A 21,351-nucleotide genomic window follows, 5' to 3' on the forward strand; every position below is an offset into this window, starting at 1 on the left:
ACACAACTGATTTTTAACTGTATTGTTAAAACATCCTCCACCACTCATATTAACGTGTGGTTAACAAATGTTTTACAGAGTTAGTACCTGACACTTGAATTTTCAGACAGGACCTTAGAAAGGGGGAGATGTGTTGTTAAGTAGGGTTCCCAGATCTCTCTGATAGTGGTTTTCAACCTGTGATCTGCAGACTCCTGGGAGTCCACAGACTATTATAAGATTTCCAGTGGGGTCTTTTTAGGGGTCCACAAATGAAAAAAGGTTGAAAACCACTGCTCTGTGATTACAACAATCTTCACAGGGCATATTATTCAAATGTGTTGTTTGCAACCCAAATGATACAGCCCTGCACTACAGGAGTACTTGAAATTGAAACTGATTCATTTATTTTTGCTGACCAAAACTGACAGTAATACATAAAGATGAACACCATAAATATTCCAGCTACTGATACACAGAGAAAAGATAGGCATGGGTAAAGGATATTGAAAGCAAGGGTCAGCTTCTATTTTATTAAAAATTAAAGGGATTAAAGTACCAGCGTTTTAAGATAGATACTGAAAGAGCAAGGAAATACAATTTTACAGTATATGACTAAATTTATTTGTATCCCTTTCCTTCAAAATTCTTGTGCCGACTGCTGTAGTTAATAGTATAGTGCACCATAAAACACATTTGAAGGCTTTATTTCAGCTAAGCTTGAATTCTTCTGTTTGTCAATTCAGTCAACAACATTTTTAGCACAGGAAACCAAACCAAGTTTCTGTCAAAACCCTGATCCTGCCATACTGAGGCTGGAAAATCAATGCAAGAGGAGTATCTCTGCTCCTTTGTTTCCAATTATTTAATTTGGCTTAAAATGCCCTTGAACTATTTTTCCTCAGACAAATACTAGTTTCCTGCTTTTTGATCTGCTTGATAAGAGACGTTTATATCATGAAGATCCTCATCTTACCTAACGACAGGGTCACTCTCCAGTAACTCAGTAAGTCGCTGTAATTGCTCAGGATTAATGGATCGTCCCAGCAATGCTTCTGTGTTGGTGTAGATGAGAAAAGCTGACACAGCTCCCAACAAAGTTCCCACACCTAGAGATCCCAGGCTGTCATAGTAAGGGTTGCCTACACACACACAAAAGTTGAAAATAATTTAACAGAATACTTCTAAAAGCGTAAAAACAAAACCTTTGTAATACGGAAAAGCAGACAATACGTTATCTCTACACAGGAATTACTGTTTCTTTAGAGTATGTATTGGAACTCTGTCTTTATTTCTGGTTAAGAAAATATAATTGAATAAAGAAAACAAAGAAAACAGAAGATTTAAAATAAAATCTTTCCTGTCCCAGGTCCTGGAAGCCCCATGCCCTCCTCTTATGACCTATGAATTTGTAGACTATTTTGTTAGGCACTCAGATTCCCGGGCACAGCCGTCATGCAAGTAAAAATACCATCATCATAACCAAAATCTTGACCCACTTTCTGTGATATGTGATGAGTAAAGCCTTCAACAGAGCAAATATCAAGTTAGCAGTAAGGTCCATCAGTTTGATGGCGAAGAAGGAGAAAAACACTACTCAATCTTTTTATGAAAACAGGAATCTTTCTTATTTGCCTTAAAATATGCAAGTAATATAAAACAGACAGCAGCAGAAATCCATCCTGGAATGCATTAGAGTACTTACATAATGAACACGTTATACATTTATTTATATTCATTTTTCTGTCTACAACATTGCATATGTTTACACCGTATCCTAAATATAAAGTATCACAAAACATTTTATAGAGTCAAAGATGAAATAAAGCAAATAAAGCTGTGAGGCAAGTAATTAGTGAAGATCTATCAAGAAAGGTGTTATGTTTATCCAGTTCTTACTAGGTCAATTACAAAAAACTAACACCGTTTAACGGGCAAATAACCCTCATCTCACAGCTATCAAGTCTCTCTGATTCTTGCATGCTGGGGAAGTGAGAGCTACAATGCAGAGAATGCACACATTCCTTAACACAGCTTCGTTCTCCAGCCCTTGTGTGGGGCCACAAAATCTATCATACAGATCATTCTATTTTCCTCATCTACTTTGGCAGATGGGGAATATTTGGGCTACCGAGCATCTTTGGGCCTAAAGTCATAACTTCAAAGCTACATCCTGGGGGAAAGGAATAGGATTTCCTCCCTAAACCTTCCCTTCATGCAGAGTAAAACAGTGCATAGCCCAGTAACAAGGCTGTGCGTGGCTTCCCAGGATATGAGTTTATGTAATCAGACTAGAGAGAAAGTGATTTACATATTTGACTATGATAGATTCTCTTTTCAGAAAAAGATTCAGCTACAACTTGGGTTAACTTGAATCCAGATAAAAGGAAATGACCCATCATACAAACTTTAAAGTCTGTAAGTGATCCCACTGGCTTCAATGCAACTACTGGAGTAAGTAAGAGTGTGAATGACTCAAGCCCTCATGTCTCCAGAACAGGAAGGCCAATCCATATGATCCTTCAATAGCATTATTAGAATTGTTTCAAGCTATAATCTCAACAATAACGGGGGTTTGAAAAAAGGTATTCAAATATCTCCTAATTTCAAATATCTTCAACTCAACATACTTGAAATCAGATTTGAGAGTAATATACAACTGTGGAAGCTCACCGCAGTAAAAACTTCCTCCAAAAAATCTGCAAAGGGGCAGAGATTTTCATTAAAATATACTGCTAGAAAATCACTCAAATTCATCAGTTCTGACAGATTTTAATGCAAGCTTTTTTAAAGCAATATGAAATGTAATTGAATGTCATCCAAGAGACAAACAGCATTATTGCAGGATGTATGCATGCAGAGTGGTGCCCCCAAGATTATAAACTGAAGCTTACGTAGTGCTATGATTAAGGCTACGATTATGTCACGGAGGTGGCGGAAGTTCACGGAAACCATGACTTCTGCAAATTCCGTGACACCGGAGGCCGCCACAGCTGACCAGCTGTCCTGTAGTGTGGAAAAACTGCTGACTGAATGTGCTACTTAGGGTGTACTGAGCATGCTCACGCGAACTAAGCATGCTTAGTAACATCTACTGAAGCCAGGAGTGGAGGATCCCTGTAGCAGCCTAGCCTCCGTAGTCAATCCCCACAACTGACTGGCGGCCGGCAGGGACTCCCGAGTGCCCCAGCTGCCACTGCTGGTAGGGGACCCCTTCCCCCACTGCTCTGCCACCGCAAGCAGCTGGTCCCCTCCCACCCCCGCCGCAGGCAGAAGGATCCCAGAGCTGCTCAGCAACCACTGGAAGGGGCCCCCCATAACTCCTCAGCTGCCGCCAATGGTGGCAGAGGTACCCCCCCGCATCTGACCGGCCACCACTGCTGGCGGGGACCCCTGAGCTGCCCAGCCACTTCCGCCAGCAGCAGAGGGACCCCAGAGCTGCTCAGCGGCCACGAGCAACTGCCCTCCCCACAGCTCCCAGATATCTCTGGCCATGGCAGAGGGCCATGCTCAGTGCTGCTGGAAGGGGTCCCCGACAACTCCCCAACCAGCAGTGGTGGGGGACCGTCCCCCCCGATCCAGCTCTGCAGGGAAATGGGGACCCTGCAGCTCTCAGCTGCTGTTGGTGAGGGAGGGACAGGGTGCTGGACCCTCCTCCTTCCCCATTTTTTTCATTAATGCATTTAGTAAAAGTCAGGGACAGATCACAGGCAAAAAAAAACAAAACAAAACAAAAATCACAGAAGCTGTGACCTGTCCCTGACTTTTACTAAAAATATCCATGACAAAATCATAGCCTTAGTTATCATACACCAGTCATATATCATACAATAGTGTAGTTTATAAATGACTAATCAACGGATTAAAAAACAAAGTGGTTGATGTCAAAAGTGAAATTTTTCTTTTCTTATCAACTGACTTTGTAGAGTTGGAAGATGAGGAGAGTCCCATAATCCAAAGGAAAAAAGATGCATACATTTAAAGTAATTAACAAAGGAAGTCAAAAGGTATAGTCATACCATGCATACAACACACAAGGATATTCTCTCAAATCGAGGCAGCCTCAATTTAAGATGGAGTTTTACCTGTTAAAGAAGTCAGACCCATGCAAGTAGCAGCTAACGTCACACCCAAAACTGCTGCAGCATCCTCCAACAACACCACATTTGTACTGGGATCACGACTGAGCCTGACTGAATATTTAATAAAAATTACACTAATGTTGAAATCTTAGCTTTGTTACATCATTCACAGAGTTTTGTAAACCACTAATTCTAATGATGTAAAAGATGATATATTTATACATATATAAAAACCTATACTTTATAGCTAACTCTTCTGTAAGTGTTCATAAATACATATAACACAGTAAAAACAATGAGGAGCCCTTGTGGCACCTTAGAGACTAACAAATTTATTTGGGCATAAGCTTTCATGGGCTAGAACCCATTTCATCAGATGCATCGAGTGAAAAATACAGGAGCAGGTATAAATACATGAAAGGATAGGGATGCAGACTAACACGGTTACCACTCTGAAACATGTAACACAGTGTACACCAATTACGAAAGCTTGTCCAGAAGATGTGTTAAACTAATGGGAAATTTATTCTGAGAAATGCAACAACTTAAGTACTCAAGTGTCTAAGTAGTATTAAATAAGGCAATAGATTTTCACCCAATTTGTAAAATATACTTGTTACTAGCATTCATAATCATAAGACTCATGTAAAAAAAGAGAAACCAGTAATTATACTGTTTTTATTTGTATGCAAACTCAGGTAATAAATCCTCTTTTAAATAACGAACACATACCATACTGATATAAAGAGACATACCATATTGATAAAATGACAGACCCTTGGCCCGGGCACTCCTTCGAATTTCATTTATAGCAACAAGAAGGGTAGCTGAAATAAAAGTAATATTGTTGCTGAAAATGGTTAGAGGCAAAGTGACCAACTTTCTACTACAGGAAGTGGGGGAGAAACTCTTGCTCATATCATAGCAAACTAATTACAGTGCTCCTATCAGCCATACCAGCAACAAATTTCTTTAGTAGATCAGACCCATAAAGTACAAGGATAAACAAGTTTTACACATACAGAGTACAATAACTTCTTCCTACAAATACAATGAAAATGGTAATATTCTGAATTTAAAGATTTTTTTTTCATGTTTCAAATGTGAGAAAACTATAAATATTTCAAGAATTCTAATCTTGTATCTACATAGCACATAATACCCCAAAACAATCGTTCTATTAAATAAAACATCAATATACTATTACATGTGATTGTCACCAGGAAAGTTTTCCGGCCATCAGTATTGTGAGCAGTGGCAATTCATAAAGAGAAGCTCTACCCATGCATTCTTCTCCACATACAAGCCAACCCACTGATGAATACTACAGTCACATAAAGGCAAAAGACTTGCTACACAGTCTTTCAGATTATGTGTCAGATATTCTTATATGTATTGTTCACATCCTATAAGATTAATAGACCTAGAAAATATCACACACACACACACACACACACACACACACACCATGATTCACAGATTCTAGGACTGGAAGGAACCTCAAGAGGTCAAGTCCAGTCCCCTGCCCTCTTGGCAGGACCAGATACTGTCTAGACCATCCCTGACAGACATTTATCTAACCTACTCTTAAATATCTCCAGAGATAGAGATTCCACAAACCCCTCTAGCCAATTTATTCCAGTGTTTAACCATTAGGAACTTTTTCCTAATGTCCAACCTAAACCTCCTTTGCTGCAGTTTAATCCCACTGCTTCTTGTTCTATCATTAGAGGCTAAGATGAACAAGTTTCCTTCCTCCTCCTTATGACACGCTTTTAGATATCTGAAAACTGCTATCATGTCCCCTCTCAGTCTTCTCTTTCGAAACTAAACAAACCCAATTCTTTCAGCCTTCCTTCATAGGTCATGTTCTCAAGACCTTTAATCATTCTTGTTGCTCTTCTCTGGACCCTCTCCAATTTCTCCACATCTTTCTTGAAATGCAGTGTCCAGAACTGGACACAATACTCCAGTTGAGGCCTAACCAGCACAGAGTAGAGCAGAAGAATGACTTCTCGTGTCTTGCTCACACCACACACCGGTTAATGCATCCCAGAATCATGTTTGCTTTTTTTGCAACAGCATCACACAGTTGACTCATATTTAGCTTGGTCCACTATACCCCCTAGATCCCTTTCTGTCATACTCCTTCCTAGACAGTCTCTTCCCATTCTGTATGTGTGAAATTGATTGTTCCTTCCTAAGTGGAGCACTTTGCATTTGTCTTTATTAAACTTCATCCTGTTTACCTCAGACCATTTCTCCAATTTGTCCAGATCATTTTGAATTATGACCCTATCCTCTGAAGCAGTTGTAATCTCTCCCAGTTTGGTATCATCTGCAAACTTAATGAGCACACTTTCCATGCCAATATCTAAGTTGTTGATGAAGACATTGAACAGAGCCAGTCCCAAAACAGACCCCTGCGGAATCCCACTTGTTATACGTTTCCAGCAGGATTGGGAACCATTAGTAACTACTCTCTGAGCACAGTTATCCAGCCAGTTATGCACCCACCTTATAGTAGCCCCATCTAAGTTATATTTGCCTAGTTTATTGATAAGAATATCATGCAAGATGGTATCAAATGTCATACTAAAGTCTAGGTATACCACATCCACCGCTTCTCCCTTACCCACAAGATTCGTTATCCTATCAAAGAAAGCTATCAGATTGGTTTGACATGATTTGTTCTTTACAAATCCCCATGCTGGCTATTCCCTATCACCTTCCAAGTGTTTGCAGATTATTATCTTAATTACTTGCTCCATTATCTTCCCTGGCACAGAAGTTAAACAAACTGGTCTGGAGTTTCCTGGGTTGTTTTTATTTCCCTTTTTATAGATGAGCACTATATTTGCCCTTTTCCAGTCTTCTGGAATCTCTCTCGTCTCCCATGATTTTCCAAAGATAATAGCTAGAGGCTCAGATACCTCCTCTATTAGCTCCTTGAGTATTCTAGAATGTATTTCATCAGGCCCTGGTGACTTGCAGGCACCTAACTTTTCTAAGTGATTTTTAACTTGTTGTTCTTTTATTTTATCTTCTAAACCTACCCCCTTCCCATTAGCATTCACCATGCTAGGCATTCCTTCAGACTTCTCAGTGAAGACCGAATCAAAAAAAGTTATTAAGCATCTCTATTTCCAAGTTTCTTGTTACAGTTTCTCCCTCCTCACCGAGCAGTGGGCCTACCCTGTCCCTGGTCTTCCGCTTGCTTCTAACGTATTGATTAAAACGTCTTCTTGTTTCCCTTTATTCCTGTAGCGAGTTTGAGCTCATGTTGTGCCTTTGCCTTTCTAATCTTGCCTCTGCATTCCTGTGTTGTTTGCCTAGATTCATCCTTTGTAATTGTCCTAGTTTCCATTTTTTATATGACTCCTTTTTAATTTTTAGATCATGCAAGATCTCATGGTTAAGCCAAGGTGGTCTTTTGCCATTTTCTATCTTTCCTACCCAGTGGAATAGCTTGTTTTTGGGCCCTTAATAGAGTCCCTTTGAAAAACTGCCAACTCTCCTCAGTTGTTTTTCCCCTCAGACTTGATTCCCATGGGATCTTACCTATCAGCTCTCTGAGCTTACCAAAATCCACCTTCCTAAAATCCATTGTCTCTATTTTGCTGCACTCCCTTCTACCCTTCCTTAGAATTGTGAACTCTATGATTTCATGTTCACTTTCACCCAAGCTGCCTTCTACTTTCAAATTCTCAACGAGTTCCTCCCTATTTGTTAAAATCAAATCTAGAACAGCTTCCCCCCGGTAGCTTTTTCAACCTTCTGAAATAAAAAGTTGTCTGCAATGCAGTCCAAGAATTTATTGGATAGTCTGTGCCCCGCTGTGTTATTTTCCCAACATATATCTGGATAGTTGAAGTTCCCCATCACCACCAAATCTTGGGCTTTGGATGATTTTGTTAGTTGTTTAAAAAAAGCCTCATCCACCTCTTCAGGTGGCCTGTAGTAGACTCCTAGTATGACATCACCCTTGGTTTTTTACCCCTTTTAGCCTAATATTAATCTTCTGCTTCAGGCAAAGGAAGGAAACTAAATAGAACACACAAGGAAATTAAAAGCCATGAAAAAGTTTTCCTGGATGTCAAACATCAATGCAATTGTGAATAACAAAGCTCAAATCTTTGCAGTTCTGTAAGCAAAAGCTTAATAGACTATCGCCACAGATTGCTGAGCCTGCATTATCAGCTTAAGAATAAAGCAACACAAATATTTCATGATATTGCATACCTCCTTCAGACACCAGTGATCCTGCTAAGATACAATAAGCCTGTAAGCATAAAAAAACCCCAGTATTTATTATTTTGAATGTATAGTTTCACATTTATATAGAACCTTTCATCCCAAAATCTCCGTAAGAACTTTACATACAAGAATCACTTTACCCACAACTGCAATGCAGCCATCAATAGGTGGCAGACAGAAGACTGAACAACCAACCTAATTATAATGCACTACCTAGTTTAAGGAGAGAGAGGGGGAAAATTTTGGCTAAGGACACCTGGACAACCTCATATTCTTAAAAAACAGACTAAATTATCAGTGTCAATGCAAAGCAGAGAGGAAATTGGTTTAAATAACCTCACGCAGATACACTGAGTTCCACCCTACATACTACCTCAGATGGCTTGGTTAACCCTACTGGGATTCAAACTTTTTGTTTCAGGGTGTCTAGGTGTTTCAGATACTCAGGTTTCATTACATTAAACCATCCCCACCACCCATAGTTAAAAAACCCAATGGAAAAAGATTGACTTACCCAAAGAAGAGATTCCATGGGTTGAGGATGAAGTAAACCCATGATTCCATGATACCAGGAAAGTCCTGCACCCATCATGAAAATGCCGACCCCACTAATGAGGGAGGCAATATAGCGCATATTTGTGAAGCCATACCTGTGTGAAAACAAAAAGTGGTTTAGGAAAAAATGACTGCTTTAAAAATGTATTCAGATGCTTGATTATAAATGATAAACTAGAGGCTCCTGATAGCTAATTAAAATATAGTTGCTAAAATCAAATTTAATCAGAGAAAACACTGATGGAAAAGGACATCCAGTTTCTTAAAAAATTATATAAAACAACATAAATGTATGTTTAGATTTTTTCTATTCCCTTCTCCACACACAGGCTATTTAGATTTAGTTGTATTACTTTATTATGATGTACCGTGACTATATTAATGAAATTAATTTAATCTTTTTTTAAAAAATTCATTCAGGTGTTTAATGAATTGGCTAACATTTACACTGCCTTGCAATGCTGCTTCTAATTGAAATCTTCAGGTGTAGTCAGTCTACCGATTTCATTTCCTTTAAATTAATCCCATAAAATTTAATAGTTCAGCTGACAGCAAATCCCCAATGTTTGCAGGTTTAAATATTTTTGGTAAAATTAAAATGGCATATTAATAATACATCATTGTGTTAAATGTGACTCCTGATTAGCAGCATTGCAAAAGAGATGATGGTGCAGGTGAAGGGCATAATTTGAGGGAAAGGGGAAGACTGAGAAGGGAAGGAGATCCTGATAAAAGATCCTATTCTGAGAAGGCTGAATCTGGTAAACCGTCATAAATCAGAAGCCTTAGGGCATGGCTACACTTGCAGATGTAGAGTGCTTTGAGTTAAGCCAGACTTCGTAGAGTGCAGTAGGAAAAGTGCTGCAATTTGTCCACACTGACAGCTGCAAGCGCACTGGTGTCGCCACATTAGCAGCTCTTGCAACAGCCACAGAAAGCAGTGCATTGTGGTAGCTATCTCAGCATGCAAGTGGCTGCAACGTGCTTTTCAAATGGGGGGATGGGGTTGAGTGTGACAGGGTGTGTTGTGTGTATGCGGGGGGGGGGGAGAGAGTGGGTCTTGAGGGGGCTGAGAGCATGTCAGCATGCTGTCTTGTAAGTTCAGACAGCAGCAGACCCCTCCTCTCCCCCACCTCTCTCTCTCTCACACAGCATTCCACAGTAATGGCTGCTGCCAGAAATGGAAGAGGAAAAGGCAGTCTCGTTACTATTGTTCAAATCCTGCCATCCATGCAGGAAAAAAATCAGAAGTATGAACAGCATACTGTACAGCTATCTAGTGGAAAAGGTGGTAGGGCCCATAAAAATGTATCTTCCTAATAGCAATGAAAATGAAATACAAGTTTCATAGCTTACAATGTCAAAACATGCCAACTCGTGACCATTTTGAACTCTTGAAATTTGGTAGGAACCCACATTTTTCTTACTATTTCTACTGTAAAACTGGAAGTTATTCATTTCAGTTTAGAAAAAATGAAAACATTGGATATACATACGAGTACCACCATTTTACTTAAAATAATTCAAGTTGTCTGGATTAATATGGTGGAACAAAAAGGAAAAACTATGGTTTATCTCCTATTCAGAAACAACAGATCCTTTAAATAAAAACAGGGTTGCACACAAGAAATAAAAGCTTTTAAGCCCATATAATTATTGAAACAATTATTTATTCAACAAGATAAATTCATTAAAGACAATGGCCTTACGGATGACTAGGATCTGGTGTCCTTGCAGACTGACTTATGCCCAATGCTAGCAAAGCCTGCATAATGCAAAGGAAAAACACATCTGTAAGAAGTTTTAAAACCTTGAGACTAGTTCTAACTTGAAAGAATATGATTAAACAAAATTAGATCCAACTTGCTGATTTTTTACATGTAGCGTTAGAAACAAAAACACATTAGCTCAGATTATAGTAACTTCACATGAAACATCCACTCCCAGACAGGACAATGTCATCCAAAACTAACTCACCTAAATCTGGTTAGTTCTAGCTGCAAGAAGTTTAAAGCAACAATTTAAACAGAAGTTAAGAACATGTTTAATATAATAGTAGAAATAATTTTGTAGCACTCTCCACTTGGGTGTAATCAGGAAACAAAGGTTGTTTAATTTAAAAAAAAAAATCTGTCCAAACAGAAGTTTATGCATAAACTATAGCAGTAAGTATATACTCATCTCCATTAGGTTTAAGGCAAACTAAAATTAAAATAGCCTACATTTACATTTCAACTTCCTAAGGATACATTTAGTTGCAACAAATCACCAAATTGGAAACAATAAAAATATACTGTCTGTGCCTACATCTTGAAAAAACGGATTGTCTGAGTTGATACGTTTCTGATAGTTAGTTTAGAATAGATTCAATCTGATGGTGCAGTCTTTTATAAATCCAGGCCCTGCTACTGCAAAGATTTAGGCATGTGCTTAACCTTAAGAAAATGCCAGAATTATGGTTACCCAGGTATCCCTGATTTGCTCCCCCTTAATATGTATGCATTATGATACAGCCTTCAATTACATTATCACATCCTTTGTTCTACAGGACTAATATTTATTGTACAAGATGGACAATGAGTGAGGCAGAAGGTTACCTCTCTTGTGTTTAAGGCATTAAACTCAGACTCTAGAGAACCAGATTCTATTCCTGCTCTTCCTACATAATGCTGGACGAGACTTTTATAACACATACAGACAAAGTGGCCAAATTAAGGTTGTATCAGCATTCTTAATTCTGGTATTTCCTAACTTTTGAGTGCTTAACGTTGCATCCTTAACATTCTTTTAACTTTTTTAGAAATGTAATTTTACTTTATTACTTAGACAACTAGAGGGAAGATGAACTTGAGACTTTCAGCAATAGACAGGCTGAAGAACACAAGTCTGAGGTAGACTGAGCATGTGATAAAAATGGGAGAAGAATCACCAGCAAAGAAAGCATGGGAAGACAACGATAGCAACAAAGGACATGGAAGACTGATGATACTTCTCTGTTAAGAGAAGTGTGAAGAGAAAAGAACTTGCACTTCAAGACCTACAAACCCATGCCAGAAGGAGTGGCAAAGAACTGTGGGCACCTCTAACCCCATGTAAATGGGAAAAGGACTCAAGTGAAATGTGATGTGACTTAGACCAAAGGAAAAAAAACAGGCTAAGGTATGAGGAGGAAACACGATCTACTGTCTTCTTCTTTGCCTTTCCCCATTAGTCAGGGTCAGCAATGTTGATCTACAGAGCATGTGTAGGATTCTACCAAATGCATGGCTATGAAAAATGTGCCACAGACTATGAAATCTGATCTCCCCTGTGAAATCTGGCACCCAGCCAGAGGCTTCTACTCTGTGCAGGGCTTCAGCTGCTAGTCCAGACAGAGGATCGGAAGGGATGAGACTTCCTCTCACACTGCAGGGGCTGCTCCCTGGGTGGGTCAGACCTATCTCCAGGAACGTTCCCTGGCTGCAGGAAGCTCCGCAGCTCCAGCTGTCACCCCACCCGCACGTGCAGCGGCTGCGGCCCCAGCTGTCAGCCCCACACTGGGGCAACAGACTGCCAGAAAAACCAGATATATGGTATAACCCATCCCCTCAATACCCTGCGACCCTCACTTCCATGCTGCTGCTGACATGGCACTAACTTTAGAGCTGGGACCCAGTCAGCAACCTTCCTTTCTGGCTCTCCAGCTCTGAAGACAGCAACCCTGCCAGCAGCAGGGGAGAATTAAGGGTCGCAATCCCAGACTTCCCTACAATAGCTTTGCGACCCCATAACCCTGACCACCTTTTAGGTCAGGACCATCATGGCTACAACACCACGAAATTTCAGATGTAAACATCTGCAAACATGAAACTGACTAATTTTAAAACCCCAGCCTTGAAACTGACCAAAATGGACTATGAATTTGGTATGGCCCTAAGGTGTGTGATTAGCAAAACACTTTTACAAACTAGCTGGCCAGGCCTGATTACTTCAGTTTTCCTTTTCCTAGGTCAGTGGCTCCCAACCTTTCCAGACTACTGTTATATACCTCTTTCAGGAGTCTGATTTGTCTTGCATATGCCCAACGTAGACTTAAGTTAAAAACTTCTTGCTTACAAAAAGACATAAAAATACAAAAAAAAAGTGCACAGCACTCTATTATGGTAAAAATGAGAAAAAGCAATTTCTAAAGTATCATTCTAAAATAAATCAATTGAAATATAAATATTGTTCTTATATTTCAGCGTATATAGAGCAGTATAAACAAGTCATTGTCTGTACGAAATTTTAGTTTGTACGGACTTTGCTCATGCTTTTTATGAAGCCTGTTGAAAAACTAGGCAAATATCTAGAGTTGATGGGCCCCTGAAGACCTCTACCTACCCCCAGGAGTGGCTGAGAACCACTGTCCTAGGTGGACTGTCTGTCATAGCTGATGAGCCTCACCTGAGCAAATAGAGGCACAGAGAAGAGAAGCAACTTGCCTGTGGCTACCCGGCAGGTCAGTGGCAGAGTCAGGAATAGAACCCAGGTCTCCTGTATCCTACTCTGTATCTTCTCCATTGAACCACACCACCTTGCTGGTACATGGTCAATGGTATGGGAAATTATTAATTTAGAAAGGAGGAGTAATACTTCTACATATCTGAAATATAGACAGAAGTATTAGTCCAAACGTCACTAATCAGAAACAAGATAGCAATAGAATCTCCAGTTTCTCTCCATTTCCAAGGTTTTAGCCTAGAGTGTGAGTATGAATTTGCTAATTAATAATTCTGCTATTAGTTCACAAATTGTGTACCAAGTTATGTACATCAAAACAGGATAATATTAAGAGACAAGTTGGCTACAGCAATATAAGGAGAGACTCTTAGGTTCTGAGTAAAAGTGCCAAGTAAAGTAATGATAATGTTGTACTCAGAACTCACACTGTTCCTGGAAGGATCACCAACTCAGGGCTGCTTGCTATATGCCCCCATCATTAACTGACAAGGTTATGCCTAAATCACCACGCAATTTGACAAACTATTTAGTTATTCTTTCTTCTTTAAATGAATTCACTTTTATATTGCAGCCAAAAAATATGTTCATGTATTACAAAAATTGCACGCCCATACTATAACCAAATGGACCTTTATCATGGATTAGTCATAACAGCATGTTACGGTCTCTAATATAAATGTCTTGCTTTGCAAGGCAGGAATTATTTAGTAATAAGTTAACTGACACTTGAAGGCATGTTCTCCCAGATGTGACAACAGTCTAGGTAAGTAAATTCTTAAACTGATCAGCCTTGGCACTGTTAAAATGGCTGCTGAACTTGTTGAAATCCAAAGCTCTTCTTACTAAGTGTTACCTGTTATTTTACTTTCAAATGAAAAGCATGCAAAACCACATAAATTAATACAAAAACATCCACTAAAGTGTTAAAAGAGGCAAAACCACTGAAATATGCAACAGCTTAGAGCCAGTCTGTGGCTATGCTAATTCTAAAAATGGAAATGACAAATTAACATCATCAATGTAAACTAAAAGCCAGAGAGAACTTGAAGGCTCAATTTTTGGTCTCCAGCCTCTCTCTCTCTCCCACTTTGTAGCATTACTTTACAAAACATGCTCCAAGAAAGCTTCTCAGAGCAGTATTCTGACTTTCCAGTTCACCTCACAAAACTAAATACAATGTGCTACTTTCCTTCTATTTGTCATGTGCCCTGTAGTTTTTCACCCTAATCAACCATCACCAGGAGACAGCCACTTAATTTCTGAATTGAAAGCTATCTCCCAATCTGCTACCAACACAACTGTTTCAAGGATCTGCATTCCTCCTTGGAAGCTAACTACAATCACTTTAACTTAAACAAGGCCAATGGAAGCACTACTCACCTGGTTGCAAGTGTCTGCTAAAGAATGTATAGCTTCTGAAAACATGCTTGCAGAACCCGTGTAAACCCAAGCGAGTAGTTTAAAGAAAAAATTCAACCCATTTCTAAGATTGGAGACAGAAGAAAGCTGAATTAGCAATATTATATGAATATTAACATTCAGTATTTTAAATATCACAGTGAAGTAAGATATTTTGTACAACTACATGTTGCCATCAGCAAATAAGGAAACTAAATTTCACCAAAAGTCAATTTATCAATGATTAGTACACATAGCGAATGTGTACACATCTTCTGCAATATTTACTAGATTAAAAACATTTTCAATTAAGTGGAGTATAAAGGGATATACAGCTAGGATTTTTGGAAACATGATTTTTTTAAAGTAATTGCATATCATAAACTATACTTTTGAAAGTTGCAATCTTTTTGCCCTCACCTTCAAGACACTGCACAACTACTTCCCAATTTGTAAACATGTCAGACCTTTTAGTCCAGTGGTTTTCAAACTTTTTTTCTGGCAACCTAGTTAAAGAAAACTGTTGATGCCTGCAACCCAACAGAGCTGGGGATGAGGGGTTTGGGAGGGGCTCAGGGCTGGGGCAGAGGGTTGGAGTGCGGGAGTGAGGGCTGTGGGGTGGGACCAGGGATGAGGGGTTTGGGGTGCAGGGGGGGCTCCAGGTTTGGGGGGGAGGGCTCAGGGCTGGGACAGGGGATTGGGGCACAGGTTTACCTCAGGCAGCTCCCAGTCAACAGCACAGCGGGGGTGATAAGGCAGGCTTCCTGCCTGTCCTAGCACCGCGGACCATGCTGCACCCTGGAAGCGGCCAGCAGCAGGTCCAGCTCCTAGGTGGAGGCACACAAGTGGCTCCACACAGCTCTTGTCCACAGGCACCACCACACCCTCCCCAGCTCCCATTGGCCGGGAGCCAGTGCTCGGGGCAGGGTCAGTGCACAGAGCCCCATGGCCCCCCTGCCTAGGAGCCGGACCTGCTGCTGGCCGCTTCCAGGGTGCAGTGGGTGTCAGAACAGGTAGGAACTAGCCTGCCTTAGCTGGGCAGCAGCAACAACAGGACTTTTAATGGCCAGGTCAGCGGTGCTGACCAGAGCTGCCGTGACCTGGTGCCTTACATTCCAAGACCCAGTACTGGGTCGCGACCCGCAGTCTGAAAACTACTGTTTTAATCCATCCTTGCCACCCTTGGCACAAGCCTCAGCAATCTCTCTCTCTCTTTCTCCCACTTAGATTTTTGTGCCTTCTTGTACAAAGCCCCCTTTCAATCTCAGTGTGCCAGCTGTAACCTCCCAGTCTCATTTCACTTAAGTTCCTTCCAAGATACAAAGGAGTGGTTGGGGGAGAAAGAATCATTACATTAGGAAGAAAAAATTAAATGAACTCCTTCCCTTTGAGTGTCCCAGTGTGTTGTGTCTTTCTAAACATGCTTTCTAGATTACAAGATCTCTAGGGTAAGCACCATGTTGATATCTGTGTCTTCTATGGACCAGAGTGCAGCTCTTAATAATAAATAGTAACATAATCATTGGCAAGTGTAGTTCTAAAATACAAGTTGCTTTCTAAAACATATTATTTAGTTCACCTACTAGCTGCTGGAGACACTGGGTAAAATTCTATGGTCTGTGTTACACAGACAATCAGACTAGAGGGTCATAAGTCCCTTCTAGCATTACAACTTTTTAAAACAGATTAATAAATAACTCAGAGTCACAGAAGAAACCTGTAGCAACAGTGAAAAGAATTAAGTTCTCCCGGCTCCCAGTCTTTTGTTTAACTACAAGCCTGTTCTTCCTATCCATAGTGCAACATAGGTTTAGCACTAATGAGCAATGCAAACAAATTGCTGTAGGAATTATGACCACATTTTCCTGACTTCTTGTAGCAATGTAATTTTTTCCATTTAAAGATAAAAGGAGTCAATCTGTTTATCTGAAGATGTAGTAAAGCTGTGGGATTCCTGCCTTCTAAGATGACACAGGAGAGTCTCCCCAGGATTAATAACATTTTACTGCACTCCTCCAAATTCCAGGTTTGGGTTGTCTGTGGGAACACAATAGACTTGAGGGCTACATAAAAATCTGCATTCAAATTTGAGATGTCAGGACCCAACAGAATGGATAAACCTTTTCCTCAAATGTAAAATGCTTTGAGATCCACTTGCGAAAAGACTTACATAAGAGCTAGATATTATTATTGTGCCGTCTGGGTTAGAAACAGTAAACATGGAGTAGGGAGATTTCGAGAGCTACTCATTAAAGAGATGCATGACAAAGCACAAGTAGACTAAGGAGTCACTGTAACCCCAAGAGCATCCTTATGCCAGAAGGAAAGGAGCTCCCTGGTATCTGACAGTGAGTTTCAGCTGACCTGACCAATTCAGTGTACCGCAACTCATCATTATTAAAATCTGTAACTGAAAGATGCCATTAGGGATGTAAAATGTTAACCGGTAAGCATGAGTCTTACTGGTTAACCCACCTTAAACGTTAACAGCTGCGCCAGCCAGTGGGAGCAGCCCTGGACGCTTAATCAGTTAACCATTTAAACAAAATATTTTAAATAATTTAAACAGTTAACTTTTTTAATGGTATTTACACCCTAGATGTCATGTAATATGTCATTGGAAAACTAATAACTCATTTATCATGCATACATCACACAAGAATATTTAAACCATGCATGTCAGAGGGATTTGATCAACAGGTTTTTTCCAGACAAAGGAAGAAATGTGGTTCCAGCTGCCTGAATGTGCCTTCCATGTAAACTGAGAAAGATGTGACCAAAGACGAAGAAAACAACATTTGCATGCCAGGCAAACAAAGCCATCGGGAGGGCAGGTGGGGGGAAAAGTGATCATTTATGGAGCCCTGCACACATACAAAATTTGTAACCACATCCAATACGCAAACATGGTCTGTGGATAGCTGCAGATTTGCAGGGTTGTAATCATTTAACAATTTGGGGAGGAGGGAACGGGGGACTGCACCCCCAGGAAACCTTCCTATCTTTTGAAACACGGTTAATGAACTTTGAGAGCGAGCCTTTTAAAGGTTTACTGGACTACAAAAACAGCAGCAGAGAACCCTTAAGTTATCCTGGACCTGAGGAGACAAGAAAAGCCAGCATCTTGGGCCCTGGGGGATCCTGACTAAGGGCCAGTCAGCCATTGCTGGAAAAGGAAGACTGGTGAAGAAACAACCTTAAACAAAGACTGTAGCTTATTAAGTTATGCCTTAGCCAGTAGAAAGTGTTTTAACTTTTGTTTGTTTGTAACCCTATCTTTATCTCTTATACTTGAACTCATTTAAAACATCTCTTTTGATGGAATAAATTTGTTTTACTTTTCTAAATCTAAACCAGTGGTTCTCAACCAGGGGTCTGTGGCCCCCTGGGTGTCCACAAGCCCTGCGTGGAGCCCTGCAGCTGAAGCCCTGATCCCCAGTGCCACCCATGGGGCTAAAGCCCTGAGCCCATGGGCAGAGTTGGGGACATGGAGGGTACTACCGCCCCCAAAACTACAGCACAAGAGCAAGGCAGTGCTGGGGGCAGCTCCACACCTCCTCCCCATCTTCTCTCCCTGCCCAGGTCAGATGCGGGAAGCGGGAGCCGGGCAGTGCAGGGCAGCTGCTGCTCTGGCTGGTGCCATGGAGCAGGCAGCTGCAGTGTTCCCTCCTCTCCTACTGGTGCCCCAGATTGAAGCTGCTCCTCAGCTCTCATAGTGCCCTGAAAGAGCACCACATAAGAGATAAGAGCCTATTACTCAATTATCTTCTCAGAGATTCTCTGCAAGGCTGGAGAAGGAAGGATGCATGTAGCCCTTTCATCTCTTCCACCCTACTGTAGACCCCTAATCTGCAGAGGGGTCCCTTTGAGGTCATGAGTGCAGGGAAGAAACAGTGCCATGATCATGGCTGTGCCCAATTCCAAAGAGGAAGGGCAAAATTTGTACATGAATCTCTGGTGCAGGAAAGAAATAGGAAGGGAGCATAATACACGCCACTCTTTCCCCCTGTACACACCATACAGTTGTGGTTATTGTAAATTTATTTAACAGAGCAAACTCAAGGCTCAGTAGTTAATAACAGAATCTCTTGAATGATAGAAAGGACAATTTTCAGTGAAGTTACTTTCCTGATCCTTTTTTCCTGAACAAAAAGCAGAAGGAGTGGTAAACAAATTCAGGAATATTTCCCATCAAATTGCAGCTTCTTCTTTTGGGGTTATAAATTACGATTTTGTTAAGAGTTCCTGCTATTTGGTCATTTATTACCTTCCATTGGATCTGAGGAAATAGCCACACTTTTTAGAAAAATGAAGTGAATCTGTTTAAAAGATTCACTGTGTTCCTCTAAAAAGTTTTATTCAGTCTTCACTTCCTTTTCTTGTGGGTAAACTCAGTGGAAAATAGTGATAGTTTTCAAATCAGGTTTATTTAAAGGGAAGGTTTTTGTTTGTTTCACTTAACTCAAACTCCTGACAAATACTTGAGGAAGAAATCATCTTTGTGAAAAATTCAACACTTTTCTGCTTCTACTAATGGGGTCCTTAAGAAATCTCTCCAGCAAAAGCAGAAAAGTCAAACTTTTGACATATTTAAAGTTTACAAAAAAAAAAAAACTTATTTGAAAATACATGAAGCTCTCTTTATACATCATACAAGAGCAGGAAAGGGCACGAGCTATAAAAAGTGTTTGCCTATGCCATTCACCTTCAAGAATTTTGGTTGCTGTTTCAACCATTAATTGTCTAACTGACCAGCTTCGAAACACTAGCCTTTCTTTGATCAGAGATGGAACAAGTCTTTCTGATCTCTAAATATAGAGGAATGTACTTCTAAAAGGAGCCTACCCTCCCCGTTTGTCAAGACATGCAAATAAATCTATTAATTTCAACTAAGATTTGAGTCTACAGATGAAACTATCGAGACAGAGAGAGAGAATAATTTTGCTAATTCTTATTGTCAACAGGGTGATCCATTACAGACTATGTACAGTGGAAACTAATGTTTTTTTTTAAAAACAAAGGATACTGCACTTACTTTGATAAGAGGAGTTTTTTTTTCATTTATAATACTCCACAGAACACTAAAGCTGTACTGTCGCATCTCCTAAAGGTAATTAAATCTTAATGAAACCTAACTGTTGTAGTTTGTTTTATTATATTACAGAGAAAGGAGAGTGAAACTAATGTTTTAGCTGTTTTTCAGGTTTGCTTTATTATTAAGTTATCAGTGCCTTCAATGAGAGCTGCTGGATTCTCAGTCCTTTGGAAAGTCATGCCTATTATTTAACCACATGCCTAAATATGGACTTGGAACCTAATTTAAAAAAAAAATTCCCATAATTTCTTTTAAATAAAGATTGTTTTCTGGGTCACATTGCTACAGCAATGGTGGGCTCTTCAGCAAATTTCATAGCTGCAGAATTGCAGAGAACACTAGGACCTGTAACTCAAAAATACAGACTATTTTTTACACTTGCATTTACAAAACATTTTCTTTTTCAAACTTACATGCAAATAGCAACCATCACCACCTTTCCTGGTCCTTTGAGCAACATACTGGCTGTGCTGGAGCGTGGCTATATACAGAAATGAGAGAATGCTAAAATAAATTGCTAAACTGAACAATGAAGTAGTAATATAGCTAAATCCTGGGTTTATGAAGGGACTATCAGTAGTCTACTGTACACCACATACATCACCTACAATATCATGTAGTACTAGAATTCCTGTAACAGTTGAGGTATAGCTTTTCATAATCCAGTAATTTATCATGGACAGCTCACTAGATTTATAGTTTGGTCTCATGCATAACTAAGATACCTAGTTTTTGTGCAGAAGTTCTCAAACTGTGGTCTGTGGAGCTCTTGATGATTCACATGATACTGACAATTCCCTTTTCAATTCAATAGACAGTGCAGGATTAGCTGTAAAGGAGGTTAAGCAAGCATTGCAGCCTCCACCAGGGGCCACTGCAACCATAAACAGAGTGAGGAGAGGAACCAGAGTCCAACAGAAAGGGTATGTATACACTATGGGATTATTCCAATTTTATATAAACTGGTTTTGTAAAACAGACTGTATAAAGTCAAGTGCACACGGCCACACTAAGCACATTAATTCGGCAGTGTGCATCCATGTACCGAGTCTAGCGTCGATTTCCGAAGCGTTGCACTGTGGGCAGCTATTCCGTAGCTATACCATAATTCCCGCAGTCTCCTCTGCCCCTTGGAATTCTGGGTTGAGATCCCAGTGCCTGATGGGGCAAAAAACATCATCGCGGGTGGTTCTGAGTACAGTCTCACCCCTCCCTCCGTGAAAGCAGCAGACAACCATTTCATGCCTTTTTTCCTGGGTGAACTGTGCAAACGCCATAGCACAGCAAGCATGGACCCTGCTCAGATCAAGACCGCAATCATGGACGTTGCAAACACCTCGTGCATTCTCGTGCAGTCTATGCTGAACCAGGACCTGCAAAGCCAGGCGAGGAGGCAGCGGCTACGGCAGAGCAGCGACAAGAGTGATGAGGACATGGACACAGAATTATCTCAAACCGCGGGCCCCTGCCCTTTGGAGATCCTGCTGGTAATGGGGCAGGTTC

The 21,351-nt window shown here is 40.4% G+C and overlaps 1 protein-coding gene across 2 annotated transcripts in view; it reads right to left on the reverse strand.

The window, feature by feature from the left end:
- SLC30A9 (solute carrier family 30 member 9) overlaps positions 1-21,351 on the reverse strand; it is a 65,804-nt gene that overhangs the window by 18,901 nt on the left and 25,552 nt on the right. For both annotated transcript variants that reach the window (XM_050947729.1, XM_050947730.1), the window contains exons 8-15: positions 20,262-20,329; positions 14,736-14,838; positions 10,583-10,638; positions 8,833-8,968; positions 8,304-8,343; positions 4,817-4,888; positions 4,065-4,172; positions 956-1,121 (exon numbers count right to left, since the gene is read on the reverse strand). In XM_050947729.1, the coding sequence (XP_050803686.1) occupies positions 956-1,121; positions 4,065-4,172; positions 4,817-4,888; positions 8,304-8,343; positions 8,833-8,968; positions 10,583-10,638; positions 14,736-14,838; positions 20,262-20,329 (749 nt within the window). The remainder of the gene's footprint in view (positions 1-955; positions 1,122-4,064; positions 4,173-4,816; positions 4,889-8,303; positions 8,344-8,832; positions 8,969-10,582; positions 10,639-14,735; positions 14,839-20,261; positions 20,330-21,351) is intronic.

Source organism: Gopherus flavomarginatus, chromosome 3 (assembly GCF_025201925.1).
Source record: "Gopherus flavomarginatus isolate rGopFla2 chromosome 3, rGopFla2.mat.asm, whole genome shotgun sequence".
Lineage (NCBI taxonomy): Eukaryota > Metazoa > Chordata > Testudines > Testudinidae > Gopherus > Gopherus flavomarginatus.